The sequence below is a fragment of the Giraffa tippelskirchi genome, chromosome 6, assembly GCF_054371585.1.
Source record: "Giraffa tippelskirchi isolate mGirTip1 chromosome 6, T2T-mGirTip1v1.2.pri, whole genome shotgun sequence".
Lineage (NCBI taxonomy): Eukaryota > Metazoa > Chordata > Mammalia > Artiodactyla > Giraffidae > Giraffa > Giraffa tippelskirchi.
This window is the reverse complement of record NC_137280.1, coordinates 94,399,152-94,426,068: the sequence shown is the minus strand read 5'-3', so window position 1 is coordinate 94,426,068 and position 26,917 is coordinate 94,399,152. Positions and strand designations below refer to the sequence as shown.

The window sequence follows — 26,917 nt, the reverse complement described above, 5'->3', positions numbered from 1 at the left end:
GATTTCCCCGGTGATCCAGTGGTTAGGACTCTGCATTCTCACTGCTGGGGCTCCAGGTTTGATCCCTAGTGGGGTAGCTAAGATCCCACAAGTAGTGCGGCATGACCAAAAAAATGTGTGTGTGTGTATTCTTTATATATATATATGCTCTATATATATTCTTTGTGTATACGTGTGTATATATATATGGAAGGATATATATATATATCCTCCTTGGATATATATATTCAAGGAGGAGATATATATATATATATATATGTCCCTTAGATTCTCCAGGCAAAAATACTGGAGTAGGTTGCATCTCCTGCATTGCAGGCAGATTCTTTACCCACTGAGCCACCTGGGAAGCCCCAGCACCCCACAGAAGCCCCCTTGTTGCATAGGTACTCAGTCCTCTGATGTAGGAAATGGCAACTCACTCCAGTATTCTTGCCTGGAAAAGTCCACAGACAAGAGGAACCTGGCAGGCTACAGTCCATGGGGTCCCAAAGAGTCGGACATGACTGAGCACCATGCATGCACTTGGTAAATATCTGCTGAATAGGAGGAATGAATGAATTTTTCTTCCCTAGCACATACCACAACCTGGCACCTATACTCTTGACTCTCATTTAATGCTTCCATCTCCCAGGATACCAACCCCACCACCCGGGCATGCATGCTCAGTCATGTCCAACTCTCTGTGACCCCATGGACTATAGCCCACCAGGCTCCCCCGTCCAAGGGATTCTCCAGGCAAGAATACTGGAATGGGTTGCCATTTCCTCCTCCAGGAGATCTTCCCCACCCAGAGATTGAACCCACATCTCCTCTGTCTCCTGCATTGCAGGCAGGTTCTTTACCTGCTGAGCCACTGGGGAGGACCCATTCCAACCCCATGAGAACAGGCATTTCTGTCTGCTTTGATCACCACTGTGTCCCTGGAGCTGGAACAGTGCCTGATCCCATCAGTTTCTGATGGATGAAGAGGGAAATAAAGGGGTCATTTCAATCTACCCCGGTGTCAGCTCCAGGAGGCCAGCAGGATGGGGGTCACGGATGCCTGTTTCTCCGAAGGAGAAGAGAGATCCAGGGGGACCTACTGAGTCTGGGCCCGGAATGTAGCAGGGGCATTCTCATCAGTTTCAGGTGTGCAGTTATTCTATTCATGGCATCTGCTCTCCCTGAGGGCAGGAAGCATGCCCTCCTCGGTTTCTGTCGGGCCTGGCATACCAGAGGTGCTCTGGAATTAATTGCTGTTGCTGTGGGAATTCCCTGGCGGTCCAGTGGTTAGGACTCGGCGCTTTCACTGCCAGGCACAGGTTCAATCCCTGGTCCCTGAAACTATTAATATAATCATGCAAGATGTGCAATGAAGCCAAAAAAAAAAAAGGAAAGAAATTGCTGTTGCTGTGAATGTTGAGGAAAAGAAAGGCAGAAGAGGGAGGCGTGGTTTTGAGCTCATGGGACCTGTCAGTCACAGCTAGGTGCTCAGAGAGGGACGGGCCTTGCGCCTGGGTTACACTGCATCCAGGGAAGAGAGAGATGGGAGTTATTAGCACACTGCAGAGGCCAGCCATGCCAAGGTTGTCGGAAGATGAGGTGAGGAAGCTGATGGAGGTGTGGGCACTGCAGCTAGCAACCTCTTGGCTCTTATCTCCCCATCTGTTCAATACCCACTCCCCACCAGACTCCCCCTACTCATTCCCACCTGCCCATGCAGCTCCCCACAGCAGGCACGCCATCCCACTGCTCTGGATATGAGCATCCGGGAGGGAGTTTTCTAGGGAGGATGGGATGCAGAGCTTCTGAAACTTTGGCAGGATCCCAGGGAAGAAGTTTCAGCAGCACAGCTGCCTCTGGGAGTTAAAGAGGGGGTGGAGCCTTGAAACATCTCCCTACACCACTTGAAAGTCTCCCAACTTGACAGCAGCCCAGAAGGAGGCCACCAAGCCAAAGCAAACAGGCACCCACTGGGGTGGCCCACGCACCTCGACTTCTCCCCATGCTCATCCTATCCCAACCCCTCCCATACCGCCACCACACTCTGTCCCAGCTGCACCACACTTCCAGACTCCTGGCCAGACTGTGAAAGGCAATCAGGTGTCCCAGCCACCCCCACACTGTGGAGTCCCCCATGCTCCCAAGTCTGCCATGGCTCCCCAGTGCCCACACCCTGGAGCATGGCCTCTTCTGACTGGCAGCCTTGTCTTGGCCTCTGGAAACCTCACCAGGCCTTTTTCTCACCTTCTGTCCCTCCCCCTCAGGCAGGCAATTCTTATCTCTCACCTCAAGACCTTGGCATATGCTGTTTCCTTTGACCCATCCACCTTAGAGAACATTAACTTATTCCTTAAGCATCGAGGTTCCCTCCCCTACCCACCAAACGGAGGCATCACGCCCCAACCCACGGTTCCCCACCATTACTTCTGGAGCCCTGTTTCTCCCTGAGTCATGAGCTAACCATGGGGTTGAGAGGAGTCTATTCTTCATTCTGAACCACTCTCTCCACAGTCTGGGGGCCCTAAGCCTCTCTGGGACCTGGAATCACTCAGCACAGGTTGGTTTACAGCATTTTTGCTGAATGAATAATGAGTCAATCGATGAATACAGGACAAATTTCAAACAGTCCAACTTAGTATTGAAAACTTCATATTTGCATTCCCCCAGTGGCTCAGTGGGTAAGAATCCACCCACCAATGCAGGGGACACTGGTTAGATCCCTGGTCCATGAAGATTCCACATGCCACAGAGCAACTAAGCCCCATGGGCCACAACTACTGAAGCCTGAGTGCCCTAGAGCCCGTGCTCAGCAAGAAGAAGAGTGACCACGATGAGAAGCCTACACATGCACACAGCAATGAAAGAGTAGCCTCCACTTGCTGCAACTAGAGAAAGACCCTGAGCAGCAACGAAGACCCAGCACAGCCAAAAATAAAATTTGTTAATTAATTTTTTAAAAAACCTTCATCTTTATCTAGCCCCATATTTCAGGCACAGAGACACACTTTCCCAAACTGGTTGTCCCTCTTTTACTCCCAAGACTTAGCACATCATTTTCTTCTCTTCTGCCCCCTTTCCCAGACTCCTACCTACCTTGGTGAGCTCCTATTCTTCCTTCAAAACCCAACTCCTAGGTGCCCTCCTCCATAAGGCCTCCAGAAACCTGAGCCGAGTCCTCTAGCGCATCCTTCTTCTATACCCTGACTGTGTTGGGCTGGGCCCTGCCTCCACCAACTCCAGGCTCACAGCTCCTTTCTAGCAGATCAACAAGAAAACAAAAGATTCTTCAGAGAGCACTGTTTTCCAATGATAAGTTATGACTCCTAAATGGGTTGTGATGAAATCCATGTGAACGGATTTAAAAATTTCTTTCATGGGCTTTTCCTGATGGTCCAGTGGTTAAGAATCCACCTTCCAACGCAGGGGACATAGGTTCAATCCCTGGTTAGGGAACTAAGATCTCACATACTAAGGGCAACTAAGATCAAGTGCTACAACTACTGAGCTGTGAGCCTGTGGGCACAACTAAGATCTGATGCAACCAAAAATAAATAAATATTAAAAAGAATTTTTTTCTTCTACATCGTCTTTCATTTACATACCTAGATCAAAAGCATGCTTTTAAATAGCTGCCTAGTATTTTGACATGTATTCAGCACTACACAGATTGGTGAAAATGTTATGGCTCCTTTTTACTTTTTGGCTGTGCAGTTTACAGGATCTTAGTTCTCCAACCAGGGATTAAACCCAAGTCCTCTTCCCTGGTGACACAGATGGTAAAGAATCTGCCTGCAATGCAGGAGACCCAGGTTTCATCCCTGGGTCAGGAAGGTCCTCTGGAGAAGGCAATGGCTACCTACTCCAGTATTCTTGCTTGGGAAATCCCGTGAACAGAGGAGCCTGGCAGGCCACACTCCATGGGGGTCACAAAGAGTCTGACACAACTGAGCCACTAACACTTTCACTTCACTCTTCAGTGAAAGTGCAGAGTCCTAACCACCAAACTACCAGGAATTTTCTATGGCTTCCTTTTTATTCATTTATTTATTGCTGTTGCAAATGTCCCAGAGATGACATTATACACAAACTTTGCCAGCCGTAGGGATTATCTCTTTGGTGAAAGTTCCTAGAGGTACAATGGCAGGGTCAAGGGTCAAGTTTATTTGTAAATTGATGTCTTAAAATATTTTTAAATATTCATTTATTTGTCTGCACCGGGTCTTAGTTGCAGCATTCGACCTTTTAGTTGTGGCATGTGGGATCTAGTTCCTGGACCAGGAATCGAACCTGGGCCCCCTGCATTGGGAGCATAGAGTCTTAGTTACCGAACCACCAGGGAAGTCCCTGTAAATTGATATCTTGACACAAGTTGTCAACTTGCTTGCAGGATGCCACAGAATGTGAGTATGCCCACATTCATTAAAAAAAAAACACTCACTTTTAACTCCTGATTTGAGAGGGCAAAAAGAAAAAAGTATATTGTTTTCTATTTGGGCTTAAAAAAAAGAAAAACTTCTTATATGAATAGGCAACAAACTACAGGCCCCTGAATCAAATCCAGCCCATTGTCTTTTGTATGGCCCATGTGCTAAGAATGATGCTTACAATTTTAAAAGGTCACAAAAAGGGAATTCTCTGGTGGTCCAGTGGTTAGGACTCAGATTCCATTGCAGGTGGCAAGGGTTCCATTCTTGGTCGGGGAACATCCAGGAAAAAAAAAAGAGGTTGCAAAAATTAAAACAAGGGCAATATCTTGTGACATGTGACAATTACTTGAAATTCACATTTTGGTGTCCATGAATTAAGTTTTATTGGCATTCAGCCATGCTCTTCTATTTACATATCATCTTGGTTGATTTCTAGCTACAAGGGCAGAATTGAGTAGTTTTGAAAGAGATTGTGTGGCTCCCAAAACCCAAAACTACTGTCCATTTGGGATTTCCAGGTAGCTCAGATGGTAAAGAATCTGCCTGCCAATGCAGAAGACATGGATTTGATCCCTGGGTTTGATCCCTGGGTCAGGAAGATTCCCAAGAGGAAGGCATGGCAACCCACTGTAGTACTCTTGCCTGGGGAATCCCATGGACAGAAGAAGCCTGGCGGGCTACAGTCCACGGGGTCGCCAAAGAGTTGGACATGACTTAGCAGCTAAACAACATTGTCTATCTGGCCTTCACAAAAAGAGTTTGTGGAGGCTTCCCTGATGGTTCAGTGGTAAAGAATCCACCTGCCAATACAGGAGACATGGATTGGATCCCTGATCTGGGAAGATCCCACGTGTCGCAGAACAACTAAGCCGGTGCACCACAACTGCTGAGTCTGTGCTCTGGGGCAACTACTGAGCCCTCATGCTGCAACTACTCAAGCCTGTGTGCCCTGGAGTCTGTGCCCCACAACAAGAGAAGCCACTGCAATGAGAAGCTCGAGTACTGCAACTAGAAAGTAGTCCCTGCTCATCGCAACTAAGGAAAAGCCTGCACAGCCAAAAATAAATACATAAAATTATATATATATATATATACACATATATATATATATAAGGAGTTTGTGGATCCCTGAAGTATATGCTTTATTAGCTATAGTGATGGGGTTAGGGAACTCAGAAGTGTGTTGGAGGAGAAAGTCTCTTCTATAACAACTCAGAGTCAATTCCCCATGCCCTCCCATTTTATAAGAAAAGGCCACTGAGGACCAGGAAAGGTCTGTACCTCAAAAGCTGGGGCAACCTCAGGGACGCCTTGGTTCTCCAACTCTCATGTTCCAGCTCTGGAAAGCGGTGAGGTCAAAGGTAACAGAGTCAGGGCAACTTGGGGATCGTGGCACTGAACTTCCCCCTCTCCAAGGAAAAAAACCTCTCCTGGATGTGTCAAGTTCAAATCCCACCTCTGAGTACCAGGGTGACCCTGGGCATATCCTTCCATCTCCCTGAATGCCTGTTTCATCACCTGGAAAATAGGATTAACTAACTCCATATACTAGGTATGCATGCTAAGTCGCTTCAGTCATGTCTGACTCTTTGCAATCCCATGGACTATAGCCCATCAGGATCTTCTGTCCATGGGATTTTTTTAGGCAAAAATACTGGAGTGGGTTGCCATGCCCTCCTCTGGGGGATCTTTATATGTTGTGCCTAATTCCCAGGGAAGGTTAAATGGGGGTTTTTCAGGAAAAATATTTAGGACTATGTCTGGCACACAGTAAGTGCTCAATAAAGGCCATTACGTGCAAGATTGCATGCTCATCATTTATTGAGCATGTACTATGTGCAGGGCACAGAGTAAAGGATGTTTCCTCATTACCCACCATCCTGGGGGCTCCAGGCAATGTCCCCAGCACCCCGCACAGGATAGCATAGCAGCATGTGTCTTTGGTCACTCACATCTTTCAAGCTCCAGTTAAATGCCACTGCCATTGACACATTCATTGACACAGGATTTTTGAGCTCTTTTGCTGTGCCCCCATAGCAAGGGCTGGGGAAAGGATGACCAATCATCCTGTTATAACTGAAACTGAAGGGTCTCCTGGGACACAAGACTTATGGTGCTGAAACCAAGACAGTCCCAGTAAACCGAGATGATTTAGTCACCCTGGGCTAAGAGTATAGCTGAGAATAAAGTAGACATAACCACTTGCTCCAGGAAGTCCTCCCGGATCCACCCCTCCACCACTGGCTCAGAAACCACCTCTTGGCTGCTCTGAAGCTGCCTGTGCACCTCCCTTTACAGCACCATCACCCTGGGTTATGAATGCCTGGAGTAGCCTCTGTATCCTCCACTCTGGGAGGGCAGAGAGGGCTCTTTTTCAGGTCACTATTGCGAGGCTCATGCCAAACAGAGACAGTCTAATGAATGAAAGCCAGCAAGGCAAGCCTTGCCTAACAGATGAGCAAACCGAGGCCCAGAGAGGCGGGCCACTGCAGCAGGATTTCCCAGCAAGGTGGAAGAGGAGCTGGGGCTTGAACCCCTTTCAGCTGAGACTCTGTCCTGCCAGCCCTCCCACCCGGCCCCTTACCGTGTTGTAGAATTCGGCCACCAGCTGTGAGTACTGGAAGTTGGGCTCACACCAGTCCACCTTGGAGCTCTGGTAGGCAAAGATGCTGGGCATCTCGACACCTCACCTGCCGCCCGCTGGCTGCGTCTGGCAGAGAGCAGCATCTGAGCCTACAGAGGGACAGGCCCAGCCAAGGCGGGGAGAGGATGGCGGGGTGCCCTGCGGCAGGCAGGTCGAGAGGAGGAAAAACCTGCTGGACGGCTCCCTGGTTGCACCAGGGACAGCCTGCCTGTGAGGTGGTGGCAGCTGCCCTGGCCATAAGCAGAGGGGCTGGCACCATCCAGAGAGGGCAAGGGGAAGTGGGAAAGGGGCCTCCCTTCCCTGCTCCCTAGGAGTGGGAGTTAGGAAGACTGTTCCTTGGAAGAGTAATTTTAAATACTGGTGCTATTAGATCACCATCCCCACTTTATAGATGGGCAAAGTGAGGCAGAGGGCAAAGTCCTTTGCATAGAGCATGCAAGGTGAGGACACCAAGATGTGTACACACGGGCAGGCTCCTGACTCCAAGCTTCTAACCATCAGGTTTTACTACCCAGACACTGCCAAAACCACACACCACAGCCTCCCAGATCCAGACCAAGAGCTGCATAACTGCCCCAATGGACTCTACTCAGCTCCTTTGGGGGCTTTTGGAGGTAGGACCTCCTTTGAGGACCTGTCTTCCTGTCTGGGCTATGGGAGGCTGGGCTGGATTGAAACCATTTCTCTTGGGCAGACAAGACCGCAAATACATGGAGGGTCTGAGTTTCCAATGAATGGGAAGAGACTGTGGAGTTCCAGGTCTGGGGTTCCCAGTCCTGACTTCCCAGGGCTGGGGAAAGCTCTGGTTTGAGAGTCAGATAGACTTGAGTTTGAGTTCTGAGTTCCTCCCATTCCTAAGCTGTGTGACCATGGGCAAGTGAATTCACTTCTTTGAGCCTCAGTTTTCTCACCTGTAAGATGAGAAGAATAATAGTACCTCCCTCTTAGGGCTTCTGTGAAGATTTAATAAGCTGATACAGCATTTCCCTAGGGAGAACATTTTTTGGTGAGGTGGACCTGTGTTCAGAATCACTTAGCTGTGTGGCAAGAAATCTATCTATTCTTTTCAATTTTCAATAGTTACAGAAGAGGGGCTCAGTTGGTGCTAATATATGTTTATGCCTCAACATTTAATCCCTTTGTTTGATAAAAAGCCCTTCAGCAGGCAACAGTATCCAGCTGGACCGTCTAGACATTATTTACTTATACTTTATTTATTTTAAGGTAAGCTTGCCTTCTAGCTACTCATAACCACTTTCCATTCATGGCAGAGTTCTTACAAAGTTCCTTTTTAAAAATAAACTGACTGAAGCCTTATAATTCTTGAGGTGGTTACAAAAATCTATACAGGTGAAAAAAACTGCATAGACAGATATGATAGATGCACAGACAGTTTCTGAATAATGACAAACTGTTGAAATCTGAATAAGGTCTATAAATCACACTGACATAAGTTACTTGGTTTTGAAATTGTATCATTATATAATATGTAACCCAGGTAAGAGAAATCAAAGAAATATGATAGAAGGGTACAGATCTGTCTGTACACTTTTTGCAACTTCTTGTGAGTGTACAATTATTCCAATATAAATTTTTTAAGTAATTGGTTTGGGGTTTTCATTGGTGGATGAATAGCTCAACAAAATGTGGTCCATCCAAGCAAAGGGATATTATTCAATGTTAAAAAAGAAGAAGATTCTGACACCTGCTGCAATATGGATGAACTCTGAGGATATGATGCTCAGCGAGAGAAGCCTGTCACAAAAGGACAAATACTGGCTGATCCTACTCACAGGAGGTCCCTAGAGGACCTCAGATCATAGAGGCAGGAAGTGGGGGCCAGGGGCTAGGGGAGGGGGGTGGGGAGTGGGTATTTAATGAGCACGGAGTTTCAGTTTGGGAAGATGAGAAAGTTCTGGAGATGAATGGTGGGGATGGTTGCACAACATGTGAAGCTACCTAATGCCACTGAGCCTAGGCTCAAAAATGGTTAAGACAGGGACTTTCCTCGTGGTCCAGTGGTTAAGAGTCTGCACTCCCAATACAGAGAGCACAGTTTCCATCCCTGGTTGGGAAACTAAGATCCTGCATGATGCAGGATGTGGCTAAAAAAATTAAGATGGTACATTCCATGTTAGGTATATTTTATACCAGTTTTAAAGTAATTGATCTAGGTTTTTAAAGGGGGTGTTATTTGATAAAATACCTTAAGTAAATAAGAGTGTAGGGAGGGGGTGGATATAGGAAAATCTTGAGGGTCGTCTGTAAAGTCAGAAATTTGGGAACTATTGAGTTGTGTATATATGCTGATGGCTCAGCCCAGAGCTGGCACTGAACTAAAAGAGGCTATTATACCACCATCACCATCATCATCATCACCTGTTTTTGCTGTTCAGTCACTCAGTTGTGTCCGACTCCCCGAGACCCCATGGACTGCAGTACGCCAGACTTCCCTGTCCTTCACTATCTCCCAGAGTTTGCTCAAATTCATGTCTATTGAGTCAGTGACACCATCCAATCATCTCATCCTCTGTCATCCCCTTCTCCTCTTGTCTTCAATCTTTCGCAGCATCAAGGTCAATGAGTCAGCTCTTTGCACCAGGTGGCCAAAGGATTTGAGCTTCAGCTTCATCATCAGTCCTTCCAGTGAATATTCAGGGTTGATTTCCTTTCAGATTGCCTGGTTTGATCTCCTTGCTTTCCAAGGGACTCTCAAGAGGCCTCTCTAGCACCACAGTTCAAAAGCATCAAGTCTTTGGTGCTCAGTCTTCTTTATGGTGCAACTCTCATATTTATACATGACTACTGGAAAAACCACAGTCTTGACCATATGGACTTTTGTCAGTAAAGTGACATCTCTGCTTTTTAATATGCTGTCTAGGTTTGTCATAGTTTTTTGTCCAAGGAGGAAGCATCTTTTAATTTCATGGCTGCAGTCACCATCCACAGTGATTTTGGAGCCCAAGAAAATAAAACCTGTCACTGTTTCCACTTTTTCCCTGTCTATTTGCCATGAAGTGATGGGACCGGATACCATAATCTTAGTTTTGAATGCTGAGTTTTAAGCCAGCTTTTTCACTCTCCTCTTTCACCCTCATCAAGAGGCTCTTTAGGGACTTCCCTGGTGGTCCAGTGGTTAAGACTCCACTCTCTTAGTGCAGGGGGCCTGGGTTCAATCCCTGGTCAGGGAACTATATCCCATGTGCTGCAACCAAGGGCTTCCCTGGTAGCTCAGATGGTAAAGAATCCGACTGCAATGTGGGAGACCTGGATTCGATCCCTGGGTTGGGAAGATCCTCTGGAGAAGGGATCGGCTACCCACTCCAGTATTCTTGTCTGGACAATTCCAGGGACAGAGGAACCTGGCAGGCTATATAGTCCATGGGGTCGCAAAGAATCAGACACAACTGAGCGACTTTCACACTCACACTTCACATAAGCGAAGACTCAGCATGGCCAAATAAATTTTAAAAAGGAAAAAAAAAAAGAGGCTCTTTAGTTCCTCTTCACTTTCTGTCATTAGAGTGGCATCATCTACATATTGGAGGTTGTTGATATTTCTTCCAGCTTGTGAGTGATCTAGTCCAGCATTCTACATGATGTACTCTGCATATAAGTTAAACAGGGTGACAGTATACAGCCTTGCCATATTCCTTTCCCAATTTTGAACCAGTCAGTTGTTTCATGCAAAGTTCTAACTGTTGCTTCTTGTCCTGTATACAGGTTTCTCAGGAGATAGATAAGGTGGTCTGATAGTCCCATCTCTTTAAGAATTTTCCACACATCACCATTATCACCATTATCATCATCATCTCCATCATCACCATCATCTACAAGATGTCAAATACTTCCATGTTCACACTCTGCCAGGTACACAGTCACCTTCAAGATCCTCTGAAGGGATGGAAAAGCTGTCACATTTAGAGGTGACAAAAGTTTCCAGAGCCTGGATTATAAGCTCGGTTTGGCTCTCTACTCCTCTAGATCAGCAACAACCTCATCTGTGGCCATAGGATCCTCTGAAGGGATGGAAAAGCTGTCACATTTAGAGGTGACAAAAGTTTCCAGAGCCTGGATTATAAGCTTGGTTTGGCTCTCTACTCCTCTAGATAAGCAACAACCTCACCTGTGGCCATAGCCCGCCACCGTCGCCATCACCCCAGCCTCTCCAAGCCCATTTGGAAGCAGATAGCTTCCCGTGTCCCTCCCTAGTCAAATCTGGGTCAGGAATAGCTGTCAGGATCTGGTTCTCCTAGATCTCAGTCAAGGTTTAACAGCCGGAAGCAAGGTGATAAGAGATGCCTACACCCAGCCTAGCGTGGAGTTTGGGAAATTGCCTGCACACATGGACTGGGGCAACAGGATGGTGAGACAGGTGTGTGTGGGTGCTGAAGGGGTGGTGCTCGCCTTCTGCCAGCTGGCAGGTGTGTGAAGTGCCAGAGCCTGGGTGGAGAGGTGACAGATCTCCGTGGGCATGCAATAAATTAGCACAAACGGCAGCTTGAGACAACACACCTTTACTATCCTACAGTGCTAGAGATGAGGAATTTGAAAGGAGTCTTATGGGGTGAAAATCCAGCTGTGGGCAGGGCTGTCTCCTTCCTGAGGCTCCACGGGAGAGTCCAAACTCTAGATTTTCCTAGTTTCTAGGGGGCACCTGCATCCCTGGCTCATGGCCCCTTCTTCCATCTTCAAAGCACATCATCCCCTCTTTGGATGTCATCATTTTACTCCATCTTACCCCCTTTTCTCTGATTTGGACTTTCTTATAAAGACCCTTGTGAAGACTGGATCCACTATGTAAGACAATCTTCTCTCAGGATCCTTAATTCAATGACACCTTTGCCATGGAAGGGCTTCCTTGGTGGCTCAGAAGGTAAAGAATCTCCTGCAATGCAGGAGACCCAGGTTCAATTCCAGGGATGGGAAGATTCCTTGAAGGAGGGCATGGCAACACACTCCAGTACTCTTGCCTGGATAATCCCATGGACAGAGGAGGCTGGTGGGCAACAATCCTTGGGGTCATGAAAGAGTCAGACAGGACTGAGTGACTAACACTAACACTTTGCCATGGAAGGTAACATATTGCCAAGTTTCAGTAACAAGGATGTGGACATTTGGAGGGAACTAATCATCTACTTGGAATTCCCAGGTGGCTCAGGGGTAAAGGATCCACCTGCAATGCAGGAGACTCAGGTTCCATCTCTGGGTTGAGAAGAACCCCCGGAGAAAGAAATGGCAACCCACTCCAGTATTCTTACCTGGGAAATCCCACAGACAGAGGACCCTACAGTCCTACAGGTGGGCGACAGTCCATGGGGTCACAAAAGAGTCAGACAGGACTGAGCAACTAAATGACAACAAGTCATCTACTCACCACAGAGGGATCTCAGGATTGGGGGCCTGGGGTTGAACTAAATTGGGGTTGAGATGGATGTGAGGATGGAATTGGGGGTGAGAATGGATATAGGGTGGGGAACTGGACCATGGAGTGAGGCTGAAGGCTGAGTTGGGATTGGAGACAAGGCTAAAGGCAGTACTGGAGATGGAAGGCACTGGAAATGGAAATACAGGTGAGGACAGGGGCAGTGTTGGGGGGTGAGTTTGAGGACAATGTTGGGATAGGTTTGGGGATGAGGGTGGACTTGAGATCATGGTGGGGGGTCGGAATGGGGACCTCATTCATCCCTCATTCGCCATCATAGGGACTTCATGAAGCTGCGGATGGGACTCTGTCCATGACGGACACTGGCATCCCACCTCAGGTCAGCTCCTGCGGGGCTTGTAAGGGCGGGAGGTAGACGCCAGTGAGGTGTCCATCAAGAAGGCTGACGATGAGCCATGACTCTTCCCCATCTCTGCTCACCCAGGCAAAGATCTGATGTGTGTTACAGAAAAACACAAGTGGCCAAGAGAAAATGAAATTGGCCAATAATCTTACAGTCCAGAGTTAACTGTTAGGCTACTTTTACCTGAAACAATCATTCACATTATTTATTTTTTACAAAGATGTTGGTGCTATTGTACGTTTGTTCCTAATTTCTTCACTTAAAATGCCATTAACAGCCTGTGATATTTTGAAGCCTTCTTCACTATAATTATTTTAAGTTTTATTTTGACTTTTTTAAATTATTTATTTATTCGGCTGTGCTGGGTTTTACTTGTGGCGTGTGGGATCCAGCTCCCTGATCAGGGATCAAACCCAGGCCCCCTGCATTGGGAGCTCGGAGTCTCAGCCAACTGGACCACCAGGGAAGTACGTAGTTTTACTTTTAACTATGGGAAAATACACAGAACATAAAACTTGCCATCTTAACCATTTTCAAGTGCAGAGTTGAGTGACATTAAGTACATTCACAATGTTGGACAACCATCCCCACCATCCATCTCCAGGGGAAGGTGGGAGGAAGGATAAACTAGGAGGCCGAGATTAACAGATGCACATTACTACATAGAAAATAAATAAACCACAAGGTCCTACTCTATAGCACAAGGAACTCTACTCAATATTTTGTAGTATTTTGAATTTTTTCAGATTCTTTATATACACATTTATCTGAGTCGTTGTGCTAATGCAACATTTTAAATCAACAATACTTCAGTTTTTGAAAAACAGCTTGATTGAAGTATAATTGAATATGATAAACTGCATGCATTTAAAATACAAAACTGGATATTATCTTGACATATGTACACATTTGTGAAACCAATACCGTCACTCAGATTATTAACCTGCCTATCTTAGTGTAAGCTTTTTTTTTGTTTTGAGGTCCTTCATTTAATAATTAGTTTCTTTTTAAAAATAAGGCACATATAAGGCTTGAGCAAGAGCTCACAATGAGGAAAACTGAAATCAGGGCAGTTTATTTTATTTTTCTGATTTCCACCAATGACTTTATTTAACTAAAACTAAGTTTCAGGTGTCCATTTTCTGAACAAGGAAGTTACTTTGTTTCATATTTTAAACAATAGCTGTACCCATTTATTTTTATTGTGTGTTTTGTAAAAACTTTTTATTTTGTATTGTGGTATAGCTGATTAACAATGTTGTAACAGTTTCAGGGAAACAGCAAGGGACTCAGCCATACATATACATGTATCCATTCTCCCTCAGGCTCCTCTCCCATCCAGGCTGCCATATAACATTGAGCAGAGTTCCCCGTGCTATACAGCAAGTCCTTGTTGGTTATCCATTTTAAATATTAGCAGTGTGTACATGTCCATCCCAAACTCCCTAACTATCCCTTCCCACCATCCTTCCCCCACCACCCCCGCAACCATAAGTTCTTTCTCTAAGTCTATGAGTCTGTTTATGTTTTGTAAGTTCATTTGTATCATTTCGTTTTAGATTCCACATATAAGGGATGTCATGTGATACTTCTCCTTTTCTGTCTGACTTACTTCACTTAGTATGACAGTCTCTAAGTCCATCCATGTTGCTACAAATGGCATTATTTCATTCTTTTTAATGGCTGAGTAATATTCCACTGTAGGTACCACATCTTCTTTATGTATTTGTCTATAGATGGACATTTAGGTTGCTTCCATGTCCCGGCTATTGTAAACAGTGCTGCAGTGAACATTACAGTGCATGTACCTTTCAAATTATAGTTCTCTCCAAATATATTACCAGGAGTGGGAATGTGGCAGCTCTATTTTTAGTTTTTTGAGAAGTGTCATATTGTTCTCTAGTGGCTGCACCTATTTACATTCCCACCAACAGTGCAGGAGGTTGCCCTTTTCTCTATACCCTCTCTGGCATTTACTGTTTGTGAATTTTTTGATGATAGCCATTCTGGTTGGTGTGAGGTGATATTGCAGTTTTGACTTGCATTCCCACCAACAGTGCAGGAGGTTGCCCTTTTCTCTATACCCTCTCTGGCATTTACTGTTTGTGAATTTTTTGATGATAGCCATTCTGGTTGGTGTGAGGTGATATTGCAGTTTTGACTTGCATTTCTCTAATAACTAGTGGAAATTGGTGCATTTTAAATTGCTAAGACAGATTTCAACAGTACAGGTTTTTAAAAGAAAAGCCACTTCCTATTAAAAATTTAAAAATAGAAGAAAATATGGGGAATCTTCCACCCAGATATACTCTCAGTATTATTAGCATTTTGACCTTTAACTTCTCTTTCTTGAGGTATTTGTGTGTGTGTGTGTCTGTGTGTCTGTGTATATTTGTGTGTATGTGCTTGTGTGTGTATGTCTGTGTATACGTGCATATACACCAGTATAAGCTTTTAAAGTTGTTTTCTTTTCTTTTCTTTATTTATTTATTCTTGGCTGTGCTGGGTCTTCGTTGCCGCATGGGCTTTCTCTAGTTGCGGAAAGTGGGGGTACACTCTAGTTGTGGTGCATAGGCTTCTCATTGTGGTGGTTTCTCTTGTTGGGCTCAGTACTTGTGGCACATGGACTTAGTTGCCCCATGGTTTGTGGAATCTTCCCAGACCAGGGATGGAACTCCTGCAGTGGCAGGTGGATTCTTTTTTTTTTTTTTAATTATGAAAGTACAATAACACATTTACAGGAGACTTGGAAAATACAGAACAAGGTTACATATAGTTCCACTATATCTTACAATTTTTTTAAGTAGATAAATTAAGATTTTTGGTTGGAGTTCCAATATCAAACACTCAAAAATGAATAGAATGAATATACAGAGAAGTAGAAGGATATAGTAACGGCAGGTAGATTCTTAACTACAGGACCACCAGGGAAGTCCTAGAGTTGCTTTCTACTTGCTTGCTTTTCTGGCTTTCCATTTAGGGGTGCAATGTACAATTGCTTCCTGAAATAAATGTATGGGGTCATGTTTTAGAAAAGTGAGTTTAATTTAAAGATAATGCTTAAGTAAATCATGGTTACAGGCACAGAAGGGCAAAAATTTTAAATCTGAAAATATCCAAGGCGCTGAAAGACATGATTGGGCAATTGGTGAACTTTAAATTGTTGTTGTTCAGTGACTCTGTCATGTCTGACTCTTTGCAACCCCACGGACTGTAGCCCGCCAGGCTTCCCTATCATTCCCCATCTCCTGGAGTTTGCTCAAACTCACGTCCATGGAGTCAGTGATGCCATCCAACCGTCTCATCCTCTGTCACCCTCTTCTCCTCCTGCCCTCAATCTTTCCCAGCTTTCCCAGGTCTTTGAATATGGACTGTTTATTAGATAATAGTATTAAACAGGTAGAAATTTTAGGAATTTGATAAATGAATCACAGTTACCTAAGAGGTATTCTGGGCTTCCTAGGTGACATTAGTGGTAAAGAACCCGCATGCCAATGCAGGAGACATGAGACGTGGGTTCAATCCCTGGGTCACAAAGGGAAGAAGGCACAGCAACCCACCCTAGTACTCTTGCCTGGAGAATTCCCATGGACAAAGGAGCCTGACAGGCTGCAGTCCATGAGGTCACACAGAGTTGGACACTGGCAGGTGATATGACAAAATATTAGTGATTGGTAAGTGTGGGTAAAAGATACATGGCAGTTCATAGCACTTGTCTTGCAACTTTTCTGTTGCAATAGAAATGTTTCAACATGAAAAGTATTTTAAGTTGACAAATTAGGGGCATTCCTTGGCTGTCCAGTGGTTAGGACTCCGCTCTTCCACTGCTGAAGGCCTGGGTTCAATCTCTGGTTGGAGAACAGAGATCTCACAAGCCTCAGGGCAACTGAGCCGTCGTACCAGAACTAGAGAGTCCGTACACCACAACGAAAGGTTCCAAATGTCAATGAAGATCCCAGGGACCACAACTGAGACCCGTCAAAAGAAAATGACCATCAGATCTGGCCATTTGAAAGTCACCGGTGACCTCACCCATTTGTGTCTCAGTGGAGTTGTGGGGGGAAAGTCCAGTTAGAATGGGTTCAAGAGACACTAAAAAGGGAAGGAGTGGAAATATTGCGACCTGCTGCCGCAACATGGATGGAACTAGAGATGATCAAAGACAAACAGCCTACGATATCACTTATATGTGGAATCTAAAAAAAAAACGATACAAAATTAACTTAATTACAAAACAAAAATAGACTTACCGAAATAGAAAAAAACTATGGGAAAGCAGGGGTGGGGGGGCAGCTGGGAGAGGGATACATTAGGAGGTTGGGATTAACAGATCAGCGTGGTACATCCATACAATGGAATATTATTCAGCCTTGAAAGGAACAAATGAATCAATGAATATACACAGCGGTACCAGTCACTCTCGAAAACACTACATTAATGAAAGAAGCCAGTCACAAAAGACTGCTTACTATATAGTTCCATCTACATGAAATTCTAATAAAGGGGAAGCTAATCTTGAGTGACAGAAAATCGGATAAATGGTCATTTGTAGTTGAGGATGGGATAGGGTTACTGCAAAGGGACCCAGGGCAATCTTTCTTGGGTGATGGAAAGGTTCTCCGTGTTGACTGGGAAAGTGGAGACACTGTGGGTTTGTCAAAACTCATCAAACTGTATACTTAAAGTGTGCTCAGTCGTGTCTGATTCTCTGCGACTCCATGGACTGTAGCTGGCCAGGCTCCTCCATCCATGGGATTTTTTCCCAGGCAAGATACTGGACCATGTTGCCATTTCCTATTCCAGGGGATCTTTCCATCCCAGGGATCTAACCCATGTCTCTTGCATCTCCTGCATTGGCAGGCAGATTCTTTACCACTGAGCCAACTGGGGCCTCCCTGATAGCTCAGCGGTAAAGAATCACCTGAGATGCAGGAGACTCAGGAGACGCTGGTTCGAGCCCTGGGTGGTGAAAATCCCCTGGAGGAGGAAATGGCAACACGCTCCAGTGTTCATGCCTGGAAAAAAATTCCATGGACAGAGGAGCCTGGTGGGCTACAGTTCATGGGGTCTCAGAGTCAGAGACAACTAAGCACAAAGCCTTAAAATGGATACATTTTATTAACTGGACATTACATGTCAATAGAGTTGATATTAAACCAAGTTGAACAAGGAAGAAAGAAGGTTAAAAAAATAGGGGTGTACAGGGTTGTGGTCTTTGGGTGATGGAGTCCTGGGTTCATAGCAGAAATGGGTCAGGTGGGACTTCCCTGGTGGTCGAATGGCTAAGACCCTGCATTCCCATACTCCCAATGCAGGGGGTCTGAGTTTGATCCCTGGTCAGGGAACTAGATCCCACATGCCACAGCTAAGAGTTCACATGCCACAGCTAAGAGATCCTGCATACCACAACTAAGACCCAGCACAGCCAAATAAATAAATATTTTTTAAAAAAATGAGTCAGTGTATAATGGGCTTAGCTGATAGTTCCACTGGTAGTTTGAGGCAATTCGCGCTGTGAATTTTCAGGACAGCTTACCAGGAACATATGGAGAAGACAGGCTCCTCTCTCTCCACTTAACAACAGTGTTTTGCTTTCACTGTAGTTTTTTAAATCCAGTTTCCATCTATTTCTGGTATGTCATTCCATTTTTCCATGTATGGCAGTCATTTAAAATTTCTATTTTAAACTAAATGTATATTTGAATGTCTCAAATGAGGGGATTTACAGTAAAATTATTCATGATTGTATAGCTGGCACACATTTGAATGACTTAAGTTTAGAAAATCTCATGGTTTCTCATCACTTTTTGTTGTGTTCTTTTCATGAATATTGAAATTTATAGGCTTGGTCTACCAGATGGATTGCATTTCTTGAGGGTGTGTGTGTGTGTGTGTGTGTGTGTGTGTGTGTGTGTGTGTAGGCACTGAAGTAACAGAGAGACTTTTATGAAGCATTAATACCTAATTACTTGCCCAGAAGAAGATTCTCCCCATTTGTCAGGTGAGGAAAATGCACTTACAAAACTTTCACGTCCTCATCCAAGGTCTCAGGAAATAAATAGTGGGGTAGAGACTGAACCCAGGACTCTCTCCCCTACTCCACCACCCCTTAACTGTTAATAATTATCACTGAACCTGGGGAAATAAGATCCCACATGTCACAGGCCAAAAATAATAATAACCGAATACTTTCCAATTTAAAAATTGAAGCCATCTAGAAAAACTTAAATTATTTGAAAAGATACATGTGCCTCAATGTTCACAGCAGCACTATTTACAACAGCCAAGACATGGAAGCAACTTAAGTGCCCATAACAAATGAATGGATAAAGAAGATGTGGTATATATATATAATGGAATAGTACTCAGCCATAAAAAATAATGAAATAACCCCATGTGTAGCAACATGGATGGAATTAGAGATTATCATACTAAGTGAAGTAAGCCAAACAGATAAAGACAAGTACCATATAATACCACTTACATGTGGAATCTAAAAATATATATATATATATAAATGAACTTATTTACAAAACATAAATAGACTTACAGAAATAGAAAACAGCACAGGCATATGGGGTCTTAGTTTCCCAACCAGGGATCAAACCCATGCCCTCTGCAGTAGAAGCTTAAAGTCCTAACTACTGGAATTTTCAGATACTCCAATAACTTTTAAAATTACACCATGGGGGGCTTCTCTGGTGGTCCAGTGGTTAAGAATCTGCCTGCCAATGCTGGAGACACAATTCGATCCCTGGTCTGGGAAGATCCCACATGCTGCAGAGCAACCAAGCCCATGCACCATAACTACTGAAGCCTGCACTCTAGAACCTGTGCTCTGCAGCAAGAGAAGCCAGCTCAGTGAGAAGACTGCCTATCCCAACTAGAAAGTAGCCCCTACCTGATGCAACTAGAGAAAGCCCATATGCAGCACCAAAGACCCAGCACAGCCAAAAATAAATAAATGAAATATTTTAAAAAAATTACACCATGGGACTCTTCCCATGTCAATAAAAGTGAATACACAGAGACTTCCCTGGTGGTTCAGTGGTTAAGACTCAGCTCCCACTGCAGGGGGCCCAGGTTCGATTCCTAGTTGGGGAACTAGGATCTCACCTGCTATGCAGTGAGGCCAAAAAGGGGGGTAAAAAAAAAGTGAATGAACACTATCTTTGTCATTGCTGACAACCTATTTAAATGCCCCTTCTCCGCTCAATTGCAGGAGACCCAGGATCAATCCCTGGAGTGGGATGATCCCCTGGAGAAGGAATGACAACCTGCTCCAGTATTCTTGCCTGGAGAATTCCATGGGCAGAAGAGCCTGGTGGGCTACAGTTCATGAGGTTGCAAAGAGTCGGACATGACTGAGTGACTAACATTCCCCTTCACCCCACCCCACCCCCACAATCCCCCTCCCCCAGCTCAATGGCTCCCCAAAGCATCTGATGCTTCTGAAACTGATGGCTGATCTCAACAGCCTGTCCACCTGCCACATTCGTTCTTCTACTGGACCATTCTCTTCCTTGGGCCTGTGACTCCCCCATCCCAGTCCTGGCTCCCTCCTCTCACTTCAATGCATTGTTCCTGGGACAGGGTGGGGAGGGGAGAGCTCACCCTCTCCCACGCTGTCTGAGTGCCAGAATTACAGACCATCCGCTTCCTGAAAGTCTCCACTCCAGTATCGACAGGCTGCCCTAGCTCCCCAGATCCCAACCCAGTGGTTCTGAGCAGGGGCCATTGCACAATGTCTAGAGACCTTCTTGGTGGACATGACTGGGAGGACGCTACTGACCCCTAGTGAATGGAGGCTAGGTGTGCAGGATGAACCCTCACAACAAAGAACTTCAGGCTGGCGGTTCCCAACATTTTTGGCACCAGGGATGGGTTTCATGGAAGACAATTTTCCCATGGGCCAGGTTGGGGGTGGGGGGTGGCAGAAGAGGGGGAGGGATGATTTCAGAATGACTCAAGTGCATTACATTTATTGTGCACTTTATTGCTAATCTAATGCTTCCGCTGATCTGACAGGAGGTACCAGTCTGTGCCCTGGAGATTGGGGACCCCTGTGCTGTGTGCTCAGTCACTCAGTCATGTCCCACTCTTTGTGACCCTATGGACTGTAGCCCATCAGGCTCCTCCTCCAGGGGATCTTCCCGACCCAGGGATCAAACCCGTGTGTCTTATATTTCCTGCACTGGCAGGCAGATTCTTTACCACTGTGCCACCTGGGAAGTCCCCATAGTACACTTGATCTTAGCCAAAAGGCTGACTAATTCAACCCCAAATGTCAGAAGTGTCAAAGTTGAGAGACTCTGCCCTAATCTTACCCCAAACTGACATCCCCATCTCAGTAAAAATCACCTCCATGCCCCCAATAACTCCAGCCAGGCAGGTTTGAAGCATCCCTCCCCCTCCCTCACCAAATTCAATCCACTCCTGAATTAATTAGGTAATACTAGATGCTGCAACAAACAACCCAAAATGTTTAATGACTCAGATATGATGGAAGCTTGTTTGTTCATTTCTTAATTTCTTTTTTGGGGGGTATGATTTTTAAATGTATTTTTAATTGGAGAATAATTGCTTTACAATATTTGATTGATTTATTCAGGAAATTTGTTGCTTAGCCATCTAAAGTCCAAAATGTAAGAAGAAAGAAAAAAATCCAAAATGTGTGTTACTGGGACTTCTCCGGTGGTCCCGTGGCTAAGACTCCAAGCTCCCAAAGCAGGGAGCTCGGGTTCAATCCCTGCTCAGGGAACTAGCTCCTGCATATCGCAACTCAAAGTTCACATGCCACAACTAAAGATCCCATGTGCTTAAAAAAAAGAGAGAGAGAGATCCTGTGTGCAGCCTAATAAATAACTTTTTTAAAGTGTGCTCCTGATTGGCAGGTTGTTCCCCTCCCAGGCTCCTCCTAGGGTACCACCTTGTTTATCAGGCCACTGCATTTAGCTGCGAGAGCTGATGGAAGTCAAAAGAGAGGGGAGAAGTCATGCCTGCTTCTCAAGCTCCTGGACTTGTAAGGGTCACGCAGCATCTCCTTGCAGGGTCCTTTGGTGAATGAACACATCACATGGCCCCTGGGATGCAAGGGTGTGGTGACCACTCTCCGAGATGACCTCCAATGATACCCACCTCCTGGTAGTCACCCCCAGCATAGTCCCTAGCCCCACACTGAATCATGGTTAGCCTGTGTGACCACTAGAAGTAACCATGTGTGAGTTTCAAAGCTGAGCTATATAACATATTACAGCTTCCACCGTGCTCTCTTGGATCACTTATTCTAGGGAGAAGCCGGCTGCCATGTTGTGAGGACATTCAATTAATCAAAAGGTCTATTTGGGAAAGAACTGAAGCCTCCCAGCAGTAGTCAACTATCCAACTTGTCTGGCATCCAACTTGCTAGCTATGTGAGTGAGCCATCTTGGATGTGAATTCTTCAATTAGTTGAGCATTTGTGTTTTATTATTATCATTATTATTCTTTGGCCTCTTTGGCCTCACCTCATGGCTTGTGGGATTTTCATTTCCCAACCAGTGATAGAACCTGGGCCCCAGGAGTAAAAACTTGGAGTCCTAACCACTGGACCACCAGGGAATTTCCCATAATGCATTTTCAACTTATGATATGTTGGGTGTATGTATGATGGGTGTATCAGATGTAACCTCATCATTAGTCAAGGAAGATCTGTTCTGTCATAAACAGCCCTGTGGCTAAATCTTGCCTTGGACCATTTCCTAAAAATGAGTCACTAGAAGTAGATTGTGAGAATTTGAAATTTGGTGTCAATTTCAATTCGAGTAGTAATACCCTTGTGAGCCTTTACCTGGGGGAATCCATTTACTCACAGCCTATTCAGCCCTCAGGGTTTCTGTTTTGTTTTGTTTTTTTTTAATTTTCAATCCCTATCAATTCAACAGGCCTGTTTTGCATTCATCTGAGAAAAGGAAACAGTGATGAGAGTTTCTCTTGGACCCTGGACTGAAAACTGGTTCTCAGATGCTCAGTCGTGTCCAACTCTTTGTGACCCCATAGCCTGTAGCCCACCAGGCTCCTCTGTCCATGAGAGTTCCCAGGCCAGAATATTGGAGTGAATTGCCATTTCCTCTTCCAGGGGATCTTCCTGACCTAGGGACTGAACCCATGTCTCTTACAGCTCCTGCACTGGCAGGAGGACTCTTTACCACTAGTGCCACTTGGGAAGCCCAAAAACCGGTAGGATAGACTGATTTACAGCCAAGTGTTCAAACTGATTTTTCCTCCCAATTCATTCATTCATTGGGAATATTCAGAGCAAAGTCTGGAAAAACAAGATACTCATAAATATGTGAGTGCCTATAATGTGCCAGGTACTGTTCAAAAGTTGGTTTCTTTTTTCATTTCAGGTCACTGCCGACTTTAATTTAGATTGGTGACTTTCAACCAGAAGCAGCTCTATCCTGGGCAGGGGGCACTTTGGCACCTGGTAACTTGGAGACAGTTTGGGTTGTTATGATGGGGAGGGGGTTACTGGTATCTAGTGGGTGGGGGCCAAGGATGCTGCTCTACACCCTACAGTGGCCATGACGGCACCCCCCTCCCCAACAAAGAATCATCCAACCCAGAATGTTAATAGTCCTGAAGTTGGAAAACCCCAGTTTAAATGAAGTGGAATAGAAGAGGATAGAATAGAATATATCATAAGGGGTTGCTCGAAAAACAAATGAGTATTTCACAAGGCTTCTCTAAGGAGGTAATGGTTTTTTGGTTTTGTTTTTTTAATATTTATTTATTTGGCTGTTCCAGGTCTTGGTTGTGGCATACGGGATCTTTAGTTGCTGCATGAAAACTCTTAGTTGCAGGATGTGGGATCTAGGTCCCTGACCAGGGATTAAACCCTGGCCCTCTTCTTTGGGAGCAGAGTCTTAACCACTGGACTACCAGGGAAGTCCTAAGGAGGTGGCATTTGAACAGAGATTTTTGTGTTGAACGAGATTTAGGCAGAGGACACAAACAGAGGCCAAGTGGCTGGAAGGCACTTGGCATGTCTGGGGAGCAGAAAGCTGGCCAGCATGGCCCCTAAGCCAAGTGGAGAAGAAGGGGTGGAAGGAGAGGAGGATTGAGGTCAGCAGGGGTGATGGGAAGCCAAGGGGAGGATTTTAGGTAAGGGAGGTATATGGTTTAGCTTCTGGGGAGTATCCTGATAGTCTAGTGGTTAGGATTTGCCCAGATTCAATCCCTGGTCAGGGAACTAAGATCCCACAAGCCATGAGGCCCAGTGGCTGCCTTCTCCCCCACAAAAAAAGCCTTTACAAGGATCACTCAGGCTGCTGAATGAAATAACAGCAGGGAGTCCAGAGAAGGGAAGAAGCTGCAACACCGACAAGGGTGTTATTGAGGGTAGTGACAAGGATGCAGGAGGATGCAAGGATGCAAAATAGCTGAACTGTGCCTAGATAGAGCAGGTATAACACAGGCAGTGAGGGCAGGAGTGTGGGGCAGTGCTCGAGCGGGGCACTGCGGGGGTGGTGGCAACTGATGGGACAGCCTTTCTCCCCAGAGGCAGGGTGGGAGCTCCGGCCTCAGGGAAACCGGCTGGGCAGGGTCACCCACCTGACTCATAGCAGAAACTGGAAGGGCCAATGCTGCTCACCCACTTCTTCAGTCACTGAGGTGGAAACACCACTGCTGGCACCAGGGTGCCTCCAGTGAGTGAGTGAAAGTCGCTCAGTCGTGTCCGACTCTTTGAAACCCCATGGACTATACAGTCCATGGAATTCTCCAGACCAGAATACTGGAGTCGGTAGCCATTCCCTTCTCCAGGGGATCTTCCCAACCCAGGGACCAAACCCAGGTTTCCCGCATTCCAAGTGGACTCTTTACCAGCTGAGCCACCAGGGAAGCTCAGGTGCCTCCAAGTTCTCTTCTATACTCTTCCACTTCCATATTCTTTCCTCTTCCCTGCCCCTGATTCCATAAGGTGAAAAGTGTCTGTGTCCTTCTCTATCTCATCAGACTGGGCACAAAACTACGCTTATCTAGGACACCTAGCTTCGAGTTGAGAGTCCAGCAATTACGAAGGGTCTGCCTGTGAACTCCTCCTACCTATGCATCAAAACCCATACCAAATGAACCCTCATTTGGGAGGGCTTATTGGATGCCCATGGTTGCAGATCTAACACAATAATTAATACACATCAATTACCATATGTAAAATTAGACAGCCAGTGGAAATGTGCTGTGTGACACAAGGAGCTCAAATCCGGTGCGCTGTGACAAACTAGAGGGGTGAGAGGAAGGTTCAAGAGGGAGGGGACATATGTATACCTATGGCTGATTCATGTTGATATATGGCAGAAACCAACACAATATTGTAAAGCAACTATCCTCCAATTTAAAATAAATAAATAAAATTAAATATATGTAGAATAATACATATAATATATAAATAGTAAATATATATATAGAGAGAGAGAGAGAGAGAGAGAAATCTCTCCCAGCAAATACACATCAATAGCTAATACAAATCGAGTACTTGCTACATTCCAGGTCCAATTCTGAGGACCTGATCATGACCCCAGGATGTAGTTTATTACTATTATGTCCATTCTATCGAGAGGAAATTAAGGCTCAGGGACACACAAACTAGCTGAGTAATTGATGTGGTGACCCAAGGACTAAAGAACAGATAAAACCAAGGAGGGTTCTGGAATGCAGGAATGGAAAAACCAGACCCTTATCATCCTTCTTTCCCCCATGTTGTAACTATTAACAGATTTCAAGTCCTCCGGAGCAGTATAACCTGTCTCCCCTCCTACCCCACACAGGGAGAAGGTATTTGCCTTGCTCTTCCCCCACCCAGTATACGTGCGTCATCCAATCAACAAACGACCCGCAAGACCCCTAGCCCACTCCTTGTACCCTGGGTATAAAAGTGGACTAAGGACCCCTATTCAACGTTGGTTCTCCCTTGAGCTGGCCCACCGTTCTAACAGCGTCTCCCACTCTAATAAACTTTATTCTCCTCTCATTCTGCATCATGTCTGGAAATTCTTTTCCAACCCGCGCACAGATCACGACAGTGGGGCCAAGATTTAAACACAGAGAATGTCACTCTGCTGCCTCAGCAGCAGGTATCCTTAAATCTTTCCCTGTAAAACCGGTTTGATCACCATCTTCCAAACAAGAAACTTCAGGCTCAGAGGAGTTAAGCAATGCACATGAAGATCACACAGCATGTCAGTGGCTAAACCAGGCTTGGCATATGGGGAAGCTGCCTTCAAAGCCCTCAGCTCTTCTTTTTTTTGCAAGTTTTGAAATACGTTATTTAATTTACCCCTAAAAGTTACATTAAATGAAGTGGTTTTTTTGTTTTTATTTTTTATTGAAGTATAGTTGAATTCAAAGCCCTAAGCTCTTAAGCTACCTCCTTTACCACTTCATCTCTGGGTTCAAAGTGTACTTAATGAGCACCTACTGTGTGCCAGGCAACGGTTCTAGGTTCTGGAGACAAAATAAGGAACAACTCCCAGGTGACATTTGAACTGAAAGATGAAAGCGAGTCCACCCTGAGACGATCAAGAGGCAAAAAGAGGTTCCAAACTTTACCAAGAGCCTTCCTTAACCCCCCTACACCTTTGTCCACTGTCCTCCCTTTGCCAGGAATGCCCTACATAACAAACTCCTATACATTTTTCAAAGCCCAGCTCCAACACCTGCTCCTTCTAGGAAGCCTTTCCAGACCGCCTTCCCCGGCCAAGTCCGCAACTTCCACCCTTGGGCTTGCACATCTTGGGGCCTTCCCACTACCCCATACATATCCATAGACGGATGGGAAGGTCACGGGAGTTAGCTTCACCAGGCTGGATGATCGTTGAGGCCCAGGCCCAGCGGGCACACAGAGCTGATTTTTTTTTAATTAGCAATAAAGAGCAGAAAACTACGACGATTCTTCAGGAAGAAGACTCAAACAGTTATCTTGGAAGCTCTCCGGCCCTACGCGAGCACCACTTCTCTGGCTCCGCCCCCCCCACCGCCCCGCCCCCCATCGGCCCGCCCCGAAACCTGCCCCACGCTTCCCGGAAGTGGGCCGT

General features: G+C 45.5%; 1 protein-coding gene across 2 annotated transcripts in view; it reads right to left on the bottom strand.

Moving 5' to 3' along the window:
- ACER1 (alkaline ceramidase 1) overlaps positions 1-26,917 on the bottom strand; it is a 42,933-nt gene that overhangs the window by 15,557 nt on the left and 459 nt on the right. Inside the window, exon 1 of one of the 2 annotated variants that reach the window (XM_081499381.1) lies at positions 6,994-7,117. The exons of the other annotated variant lie outside the window; for it this stretch is intronic. Coding sequence (XP_081355507.1) covers positions 6,994-7,086 — 93 coding nt within the window. The 5' untranslated portion in view covers positions 7,087-7,117. Of the gene's footprint in view, positions 1-6,993; positions 7,118-26,917 lie in introns of those variants that run through there. 2 annotated transcript variants of the gene reach the window in all.